The sequence below is a fragment of the Bos indicus genome, chromosome 28 (genome assembly GCF_029378745.1).
Source record: "Bos indicus isolate NIAB-ARS_2022 breed Sahiwal x Tharparkar chromosome 28, NIAB-ARS_B.indTharparkar_mat_pri_1.0, whole genome shotgun sequence".
In the NCBI taxonomy this organism is placed as follows: Eukaryota; Metazoa; Chordata; class Mammalia; order Artiodactyla; family Bovidae; genus Bos; species Bos indicus.
In genome coordinates, this window is record NC_091787.1 from 26,707,006 (window position 1) to 26,717,768 (window position 10,763).

Sequence of the window (10,763 nt, forward strand, 5' to 3'; positions counted from 1 at the left end):
ACCCGAGAAGGCCCTTCATTGGGTCTGCAGGGAGCCCAGACCACAGCTTTCCTGGTGAGGGCTGCCTCTGCCCCTCAGGAGCACTTGTTAGAAATCCATCATAGCTGATGTCTTAAACGAAACTACACTGTGCTGCGTGAGCATCACATTCCTTGCTATTATTAATCCAGTGAGGCCCACATATTAGTGTTGAGAGCAAGAGTCCTGTCCTTTCATGTCTCAGATGTCAACAGAAGGTCACAGAACAAAACAGCAGGGAAATTCAGAGCTCAGGCTTTGGAGTAAGATAGGCTTGCATTCCTGCTCTGCTGCTTAATAGCAGCCAAATTCTCTCCAACAGGATTCTCAGTCTCTAAGCTTTGGTTTCCTTCTCTAAAATAGGGTTAAGATTAGTTGGGACTGAGGTGGTTGTGGAGCTCAGGTGTAATTATGGAAACCACTTAACCCAGTGGCTGGTAGGTCTAGAGCTCAGTAACAGCCCAGTTAGTGCGACAAGCAGAGGTGGGTCTGTATTCCCCAGGATGTGCAAGTTTGGGGTGGAGCATGTTCCTGCAACCCCTAGGACTAAGTAATCTCTTCATGGGAAGTTGGGGCAAGTAATTTGGAAAGTCCTTTCATACAGCCTTTACTTTGCCCCAGAGCCAAGTAGGATATCAACTTAAAAGGCAGTTTAGGCTAGAGGGATAAGGCTTTACTGCTAGTAAAGGGGAGATGACAAAATGGAGACTAGCCTGACTGCTGCTGTGTGAGTTACAACTGCTCCCCAGTTTCTGCTTTTTTCTTTTCTCTACTCATTCCTGGGCCAGGCCCCCCACCCCCCCACCCCCACTTCCCAGGCCAAGGAATAATGCATCCAGTTTCCGCCAATTGGCTACTGACTTGGCACTGCTACAGGAACAGTAGGAGGAGACCTCTGCCCAGAGAGTGAGTTAAAATACATCTGACTGGCCTATGAAAGCCCCTTCCTGACCCTCAGCGTAGGGCAGGACTCAGTGCCCAAAGGCAGAATTTTCTCAGACTTAAGCCTGCACCAGCATGGAGGGTCCAGAACACAGCTGTGCTGCCAGGCTGGGCCCCAAACACCTCTGACCAGGTGGGAGATTGCCCATGCTGCTGACACAGCTTCCATCAGAGGTCAGCAGAATGTCCTTCATGCCTTCGTGCCTGCACCTTCTGCTTGATATGAGGCACTGTCCTCTCATCAGTGGGGTTTGTTCTGTGAGTTGGTGGAGCTGCTAACTGTAAACACTCCCACAAGCTGCAGCCACAAATAGCTTGACCTTTCACTTTCCTGGCCCCAGTCACAGAAGAACAGTTAGGCACCCACTTGGGGATGCTCTAAAGCCCTGGGGTGGGATTTTCACTCCCAAGAACCTAAGTTTGGTAGTGGAACCAGGATTTCAAACGTCCTGTTCTAAAGGCTAAGGCCTTGACCCAAAGCTCAGGGAACAAAGACCCCTAGACTATGAAGGATGGCGCCTTTGGGGCTCCAGAGACCAGAGCTCAGCTCTCAGCCCTGCCACTCCTAGCTGTGGCATCAGGCCACTAGGCCTCACTGGGCTCTCATTTAGGAAAGAGGATGGGACAAAAGTTGACCTTGCGAGGACTCCTACCTCTACTGTTTTCTAAGTAGAGTCCAATGCAGAATCCTATTGTGATTCTGAATTGTGCGGAGAGTGGGCTATTTCCACTCTAGGGTATGAGCAACCAGATCAGTTTTGTTGCTGAATCAGGGCATTGAGGTTTCTCAAGCCCAGGCCTGGCTCAAGCCTAGACAACCCTGCCTGGACCAGGATGACTACCTTGACTCAACCAAGTCAAATGTGAGTCACCTCCGAACCCAACAAGTATTCCCACATGATGGGAATCATTCTCCTAAGGTTGAAGCATTAGTCAATCAGCTGCTTTGGAAAGCAGACTATGTTTACTGTGGACTGATATTTCCGATAAAATGGCCCCTTCACCCTGCCAATGAATTCAGCCCCTGTTTGGGCAGTGCTGAGGCCAACTGGTAAGGGAAAAGTAGAATCACAGGGACACACTAGGATCCACCTGCTTTCATGTCACAAGACGAGGCTGAGCAGTGAATTACTCATCTGGGGTCACAGCTGCTCAGCGGCTAAGCTGCGACCATAACCCAAGTCTTTGCCGCCCAGGGCAGGGTCCTCACCTCTATGGATAGGAAACTCAGGGCCCCCGTTAATAACACGCATTGACCAGACTGAGGTGAACTGTCACCAACTTTAATAGACTTGGATTCTGCCTGCCAAAGCAGACTAACGTGGGAACACCCCAGGGCTCCAGCTTCTATAGTCCAACGTGGCCAGTTCTCTTGGACGAGTTCCTGCCTCGCCCTTCAAAGGCACCAGCTGGCCTAGGAGGACTATACAATGGCTTTATTGTTTGCATAACTCATTAGCAGAGATCCACTCCAGAGAGCCTCTGGACAAGATTGCTACAGGCCAGCCAGAAAGCTGCAGGGGTTCCCTGACCCAGCCTGAGGCAACCAGAGCCAATGGACTCTTTTTAATTTTACATAGTGATACTTAATATTTGGGCGGTGAGGGCGGGTATATGTCAAAGGCTACGTTTGAGAATACACAAAAGTTACAGACAACTTGTCCCACCTCAAAAATAAATGCACATAAGCTTCAACTCTTGCATACAATTTCTGAGGGTTCAGCGGTTGAAAAAAATCTGCTAAAGGACTCCTGCACTAGTGCCTTCTCACGTCCCTATCTGTTCAGCAGAGAGAAAACCCAGCAAGGCTGCTTCACAGGCTTCCTCCTCCCTCTCCTCTGCTCACCCAGACTCCACAGAGCCTTCATGGACAGGGCGGCAGCCATTCCTCCTCAGGTCTGGTGGACAGAGCAACTTTTCCCCCTCCCTGTTTCTCCTCATTAGATTAGATGGTTACTAGGTCTTCCAGGAGCTTCCCAACCTTCCAGGTACAGGCAAATACAACACACCAGCAGGAGCTCCTCAAAGGCACCCACATTCCTCCACAATCATGTCTTTATGGTGGTCTAGAAGCACTCTGCCATTGTCCACATATAGCATACTCAAGGGCTTGGTCTTCACTGGGGCACAGCAGGTGGCAGGGACTCTGTGGGGTTGGTACCGCTTCAGGAGACTCTGTGAAAGGGAGGAGAGGAAGGTCAATTCACATCCCAATGGTCAGGTCAACATGGTGTCATTTCTGGGTAAAGTGTGAAGTTACAGAGTTAAAATCAGTTTCTATGTGCAAAAATAGAAAATTCTTTTCATGAATCAGAATGCCAATACATCATCAGCTCTAATATCTAAAATAACTTTTTTTTTTCTTTTTGTTAAAATAATTCTTTTAAAACAGCCTTTAAACAGAAGACTCTGAAAAGCTGTGTCTGTGTGAAGCAGTAGCTAACTTATATGTTTTCCTATTCTAGTCTAGAGTGAATACCAACTTTAAAAATATTCCAGGAAACTCCTGGTTTAGTTCCAGAAATATGAAGCAGAAGAGAGTCATGCGGAAATTCACAGGGGAGTTGCTTTGTTGCCCAGAGAAGGGCAAACAGAGTCAACAGGAGAAAAGGTAATAAGTTCTTGGCATTCTGGAACTGGGCCCTGTCTCTGGAGTCCAGTGGTGGCTTTTCAGATCAGCATTAAGATCTGGTGACTTGGTGGTCATCTGAGTCTCTAGTTTGCTCTGACCTTGCTACAGGTAGACTGGTGGACTGCAGGGGGGCCTAAGAGAGGCTTGGGAGGGCCTGTGCCCAGGACAGGTCCTCTAGGGCAGTGGCCCCCGCCACTGCCTCCCTTGAATGAACTCAGCTCACATGCTGCGCCCCTGAACTCTGCCTGAGGCTTGGCATGGAGGATGTATTACAGGTCCAAGAGTCTCAGTCTAGGCTTCATAGGGTAAAATAAAAACACTTTGGTCCCATCTGACCTTTGAGAATGGGTCAGGACCACCATATTGGGCTCTACTCTGCTTTTTGCATCTCGTTTCCCTTTGATTCCTTCCCCTCCACCACCTTCTAGACCACATAGGCTGATTAGTGGCACCTGGTGGTAGCCTCTGGCTTTACTACTCCTGCAAAATGGGTGGTCAGCTCCTGTTTTTAGGCAGCAAAGTAGTGACTAGAACAGTATTATCTCTAACTTGGCCTCATAATCATGGCCCCATTGCATCAATGAGTTACAGATTTCTAGTAATGATCAAACAGCATCATATCTGTTACCCACTAACTTACACGTGCGGTATACATATCCTCTCATGTGACCCCACAACAGCCCTACAGAATATGGCACTGCTATTCCCATTTTACAGGCGAGAAAACAGGCTCAGACAGAGTAAGCAACTTGATCAACATCACATAGCCAATGAGTAGGATTCAAACCTATCTATACCCAAACGCCAAATCCTAAACTTCCTTTCCTGGAATGTCAGGGCAGGGGAAGGAGCTGAGACACTCCAGTCTACATGCCCCACCCGTAATTTTATGAAAGAAGGAAAAAGCCCCAGAAAAGCTAGGTGTTCAAGGCCACCCAATGGGGCATGACTCCTCGTAGGCTCTCTGAGGATGTTGTCGCTGGCCATCTCTCTGTCCTTAGAACCTAGCACAGAACCTTATAGGTGCTCGAATAACTGTGAATGAAAGAACATGGGAATTTAACAGCAATTTAAAGCTGGAGTCCTGTCCCCTTGATGTTGAAGAAAGGACACTTCACTCCCACAGCTTACCGCCTCCCCTCCCCAGGCCTCGGCTACGTACCTGGATGTATGCATGGTTGGTCGGGTGGAACTCTTCCCCCACGGGGTTAGGACACTCGCCCTCGCAGCGATACGCATTGTACTGCTTGGGGTAGATGATCCAGGAGCCCCATCCGATGAGGTTGAAGTCCACCTGGAACTTGACCTTCCGACAAAGTTGGCTTCTGTCCTGCACGTGGTACCGACGGTGCCTCGTGCCCCTCTCCCGGGAGAGCTGTCCTTCCTGGGCCCGCCAGGAGCTCTCCGCTTCCCATAGCAGGGTGGAGCCACCCAGCCGCCTCTGCTCCGGGGAGAGGTTGGAATAGAGCAGGAGGAGCACGTCAGTGACAGGTGGGGTGGGAGGCCGCCGCCAGCACTCTCCAGCCAAGCTGGACGTCTGCTCCCGCAGCCCCCCCGGGTGCTTCAGCCACTTGGAGAGTGGCCTGGTCACCTCTAGGACCATGCTGCCTGAGGAGAAGGTAACCTGGGACAGAGTGACAGTGAACAGGTCCATCCGAAAACGTTCCAGGCAGTCGGGTGGGTTTTTATCCAGCTTCCGCTGGTGGAAAATCTCAATGGAGAGCGGGATATTGGGAGGAAGGGCCACGGGGCTGGACAGCTGCAGCCGGAGCTCAGCCCACTCTAGATCCTCTTCTTGGCTCAGGAAGGAGAAGTCAAAAGCAAAGGTCCAGTTCTGCCCATCCACCTGCATATCTGGGTGAGAAAACAGAAGGAAGCTGGTGAGTGGGGGCCTCCTGCAGCCTTAGTTGGTGTAACAACCACCATAGCTCATGAATGAGCCCTTACCTTATATATATCATCTCTCTTAACCCTCACCCCAACCCTGTGAGCTAGGAATAGTACTGAATCCATTTTTAAGATGAGGAAAATTGAGGCTCAGAGAGATTAAATCACCTGCCCAAGGTGTCAATTGTTGGAAGGTCACAAAGCCAAGAATAAACCCAACTGCAAAGCCTAATCTGAAAATCACGGTTCTGCCACTCCCGCTTCAGACACTCCAGAGAACAATTGGTAAAAATTGGATGAGTTCGTCTCCTTCTCCTCTCTCCTCTCACACGTGCAGTCTAAGGCCAAACCCTGAGCTTTCTGACAGAAACCCTGGGCTTCCACCCACCCTGTGACCCTGGAGCAAGTCAGCTTTTTTGGCTCTGTCTTTTCATTGGAAAGGGTGGCCTATTTCACAGGCACGATGAGGTTGCTACGCAGATCATGGAAAGGACTGGAACCCCCAGGAAGGCACAGGCAATAGAAGCCAAAGACTGGCCACCCTTTCCCCCACCAATTCCTAAAGACAGAGGCAGACACTCCAAGAGTTCTCAGCAACCTTACAAATACATTTCTAAAGACACTCTAAGCTTGACTGTGCACTGATCTTGTATTTTTCCACCCAGTGGTCTCTCCTACCTAGCAGGGCGCTCACTCCTTCCTGCTCCAGGTCATCTATGCATCTGGGACAGACAGCAATCACTCACCCAGCACAGTGAAACCCCAAATGAATGAAAAGGAATAGAATGGGGAAGCACATTCCATTCATTTTAGTCCTGGATCAATTTGGTCTGATATCTGGGAATAACACACAGGGGTGGATCTTTCAGGTTACCTGAAAGTGATCTTTCACTTTTTTCGAGCCCAGTTTCTTCTTTGCAAGGGGAACAGTAATGTCCTACCTCTCCCTGCATGACATGAGGACCAGGGAACTGAAGATGTTTCAAGGTTGATTGTTAAATAAAAGGCAAAGGCTATTCATAAGAAATAAAAACAGAAACGCTTTAGTGAATCAGTCCTGAAGGTAGTGATCTCTGATTTAGGTCCACTCTGGGCAGACCATGTAACAGTTATTTCTTTTTTTTTTTCCAGTTGTCTCATAGGACATCTTTGGTCAGTAAGTGGATTTCTCTGGTTAGTCCAGCCTGTCTTAGAAGGAGGTAATTCCCAGCTTCAGCCTCCTGAAGCTTCTCCCAGCCCATCCCTGGCTGTTCTTTTTCACTTAATCTCCACTTCCCTTCTCATTAGCACCTGCAGGGGACAATAACCAGCCCCTGACTAGCAACTCCCCAGAGGTGTGGCGGGAGGCTGACATTACCCACTGCCCATCTCAGCACCACCTGGCCACCAGGGGATTAGGTGGGACATGTAGCAACTCCTCTACAACTCCACCTACACCAGGACTTAAAACTTATTATCTCAAGTACCCACAAATGGCTTTCTAGAGGAAGATATTCCAGCTCAGTGTTTAAGAGCAGGGGCCTGGTGTCTCCCATGATGGATTAAATTCTGCCACTTGCTGTTTAAGACTGGGCTGCAATCTTTGGGCCTCTGTTTCCCTCTGGGCAAAAGGGAGATGGTGACAGTATCCACCTCACAGGAGTGTTGAGATTTACTGAGATAATGTGTGTAAAGTGCTCTGCCCAGTGCAACCACCAAAGTGCAATAAATGGCCATCATCAACTGTCTCATTACTCAGGTCCCGGTTAGAAATGAAGATGTCCAGGCAGTGAGGGGCCAGGGCAGGGGAACAGAATCATCTGTTGCTGGGGTGGTAGTGCAGATGCAGGGGTGGGGAGGAGTACATTCCTTCCGCTGGAAGAGTCTGCAACCCCACAACCCTACCCGCAGCCAAGAGCTCCCCAGGATTGGCTTTGGTTCATCTTAGAAGAGTGGGGTGTCTAATCTTTGAGGATCACCAATGCCTGATAAAAGCTAAGAATGCTGTCCCCAGAACAAACTGTATTTCCTACTTACACAATAAATGTGATTGGAGGGTGATTATAAAGAAGGGGTTCATGGACACCCTGAAATTGAACACAGACTTGGCCACACGGGCTCCAATTCCTTGGAATTGGAAATCTTGACCCATTTCCCATTCTAAAGAAAGAAGTGGTTGCGTTCATCACCTTGGGTGTTGAGTTAGACTTAGGGGCTCTGTAGAAAAAGAGGGTGGGTGTGACACCGAGTTCCCACCCTACATTATTATAAATTGTGAGGCCAATTACTATTAACTGCTTCCCTCATGCCAAGTATTTTACAAGCATTGTCTCCTTAAATCCTCCCCACCATTATCACCATTTTGCAGATGAAGAAACTAAGGTCCAAGGTGAAGATGGTTAAACAGTGAAAGATCTAATTTAGTTAGACTCCAACACCCATTTCCTCTTATCCTGTGCAGCTTACAAATAAACCCAAGATGGAAAGGAGCCAGTGTGGGACATCCCTTCTCCATCAGGCTCCCTCCAGGCAGGCTCTTGCTGCTTTTGAAAAACAAGCCAATTCACAACTCTGTGTATATAGTTAAGGTCACTGTACACATAATAAAATTTGTGATTTAACCCTTTTTATGTACTTTACTCCACACTCACACAAATGAGGTAGAAAGAAAGCCAGGCCCTTTATTTTTACAAAAGGATAAACTAGAAAAGTCAACTGATAGGCCAGGAACACAGGGGTAAGTGAGGAAGCAGGGTTTGTGGGACCAGAATCTAGTTTTCTATACTCCCAGACTGTCACATTACTACCAATCTTCTGGAACTCTGGAAGGAGGGAGAGATCGGGTAAAGTGCACCTCTCACTTTGCGGCCACCAACCCCACCCCCACCTTTCTGGCGGGGTGGAACACGCCAGTAATTTTCAGACTGCTCCACCCCCGGGGTGTCCCCAGTCTGGCTGGTCCCCAGACGACCCTTCTAGAGAGGGTCACTGGCCGTCTGACCCCAGACGCGGCAGGCCAGCGAACTAGGAACCCCCATCCTCGGATCACAGAGGGCCGGCGGGTGGCCGTCAAATCAGATTATCGGATGTGGATTTCGCCGGAACTCTCGGGAGGACCGTCTGGCCCCAGCAGGCAGAGCGAGGTGCAGGGAGGCAGGGGCCACCCCCCGCGCTAGGATGTGGATTGCCCAGCATAGAGGAGCCGCGCGGGAAGGGCTCCCTGTTCTCAACATCTACCTGCATCCAGTGCGCAGAAGGCATGCTGCCCCATCTCCGAGGGGCGTACTCCCAAAGTCACCATGGGAGTGACCTCAATCCCTCCAAATCTAGGCCCTGAGCTCTGTGTCGCCTGGGATACTGACACCTACCTACCAAGCCTGCCTCAGTTCTCGATTTCGGGGCACCTCATCTCTAATCCCTAACTTCTGAAACCTAATCCCTGATGTTCATGCTTGACATCCTGTTTCGAAACTCGGTCTCAGCCTGAGAAACTCTCCACGGCAGACCTAGGGGCGCATTCACCTTCACTAGTGAAAAGGAAAAAAAAAAATTCAACAAAATAATTGTAGCAATAATAAGGACGATTTGTTACTGTGCCTGGTTATGTGTTAAGCATTTTCTGTGCATTGTCAGTAGCCCTTGCACGCCTATAAATGAAGTGAAGTCGCTCAGTCGTGTCCGACTCTTTGCGACCCCATGGACTGTAGCCTTCGGGCTCCTCTGTCCATGGGATTCTCCAGGCAAGAATACTGGAGTGGGTTGCCATTTCCTTCGCCAGGGGAACTTCCCGACCCAGGGATCGAACCTGGGTCTCCCGCATTATAGGCAGACGCTTTACGGTCTGAGCTAGGAGGCACTCTTGTTCCTATTCTGTGGTCGACGCTTTCGCGACCTGTCAGGCTCCTCTGTCCATGGGATTTCCCAAGCAAGGATACTGGAGAGGGTTGCCATTTCCTCCTCCAGGGGGTCTTCCTTACCCAGGGATGTCTCCTGCCTTGGCAGGCGGATTATTTATCTCTGAGCCACATGGGAAGCCCTATCACTGTTCTACAGATGTGCAAACCGAGGTGCCCGGAGATTACAGTAGTTTAAGACCGCAGAGATAAGAAGTGGCACAATCAGGCTCCCAACCTATAGTCCGCACTCTACCCGCCCTAAACAAGACCGGAACGCTGAGCTCTCGGTCCGGGACACACCCCGGATACCACCAACCCTGTGCCTCGAGACAACGTGGACGCCGAGAGACCCTCAAGCCCAGCCCCTGGACGTGCCCTTCAAGCGTGCGGGTACGTCCTCAAATGGCAAGTCCCCGGCACCGAGCCGCAGCCCCTGCTGATCAAGCGCCCTCCCGGAGTCTGGGGGAGGGAGCGCCCGAGGCACCCCGGGTGTTGAAGGGAGCAGGGAGGGGCGGGGCTGCCTACCTTGCGCCTGCAGGCTACGGATGATGTCCGCCCGGGGCAGGGGTTCGCGGTATAGACTCAGCATATAAGCGAGGGGGGATGGCGACGACGGCTGCCCCCACGGTCGAAGGGGCACCGGGGCCACCATCGCGGCGCCCGCCTGGAGGAGAGCCCACCAGGCGTGCAAGAGGAACAACCACAGGCACTGGGCGTGCATGGTAGGCTGGCTGAGCCCCAAAGGCAGCCTCCTCCTCTTATATCCTGGGCCTTCGCAGCCGCCCCGCCCCTGCCCTTCCTCCCTGGGGGAAGCTTTGAGATCATATAACACCCCTACCCCACCCCACCCCCCCCCCCCCGACACTGTCACCCGGGGTGGCCCCCCACAGGGACCACCTTCTGAGGGCGGGTGAGACCTGAGACTGGTAGGGAGGAGGAGACTCCAAAAGTGTAGGAGCTGTTAGGTTCAGGGTCTGTCTAGTTTGCCTAGTATGGGCACGCTGGCACGGGGCTACTCCAGGCTTTGTTTCCCAGATACAGCAGGCTTGTCCAAACTCCCAGGTCAGAATTATGGCTTCCTTACTCTGCCCCACCTGGGATCCCTGCCCTTTCCTCTTCCTCCGGGTTCCAAATAGACATCTAGCTCAACCAGGAGCAGGTGGAGAAAGGGAGCTGTGGATACCAGCGGCTCTCAGGCAGGGTGCGGCCCCACACTGGCCCAGGAGGCTTCAGCCCAGCCTGGCCCTGTGCAGGCTTCCAGGATACTGTCCCGATGGCCTCTGGGAGCACCCCTGGCCTTATCTGGCAGGGCCTGCCTAGAGAGTTAGCCTCTGAAAAAGTACTGGGTACTGGGAATTGCTGGAACAAAAACGATGAGTGCCAGTGGAAGTCCATGGGGACCTGCTTCA

The 10,763-nt window shown here is 51.1% G+C and overlaps 1 protein-coding gene across 1 annotated transcript; it reads right to left on the bottom strand.

Annotated features, from left to right (window-relative positions):
• Positions 1–2,245: 2,245 nt before the first annotated feature.
• On the bottom strand, positions 2,246–10,075 carry NODAL (nodal growth differentiation factor). Its single transcript, XM_019953689.2, has 3 exons — positions 9,880–10,075; positions 4,755–5,446; positions 2,246–3,135 (listed from the first exon to the last, which is right to left on the bottom strand). Exons 1-3 carry the CDS (start codon positions 10,073–10,075, stop codon positions 2,983–2,985), a joined length of 1,041 nt encoding a protein of 346 aa, XP_019809248.1. The 3' UTR covers positions 2,246–2,982.
• Between the last annotated feature and the right edge of the window lie 688 nt (positions 10,076–10,763).

Coding starts and splice junctions, on each gene's coding strand:
- NODAL (XM_019953689.2), bottom strand. CDS start 10,075: ATGCACGCCCAGTGCCTGTGGTTGTTCCTCTTGCACGCCTGGTGGGCT. Junction 5,447..9,879: donor CCGTAGCCTGCAGGCGCAAG/GTAGGCAGCCCC, acceptor TTTCTCACCCAG/ATATGCAGGTGGATGGGCAG. Junction 3,136..4,754: donor CCAACCATGCATACATCCAG/GTACGTAGCCGA, acceptor TCCCTTTCACAG/AGTCTCCTGAAGCGGTACCA.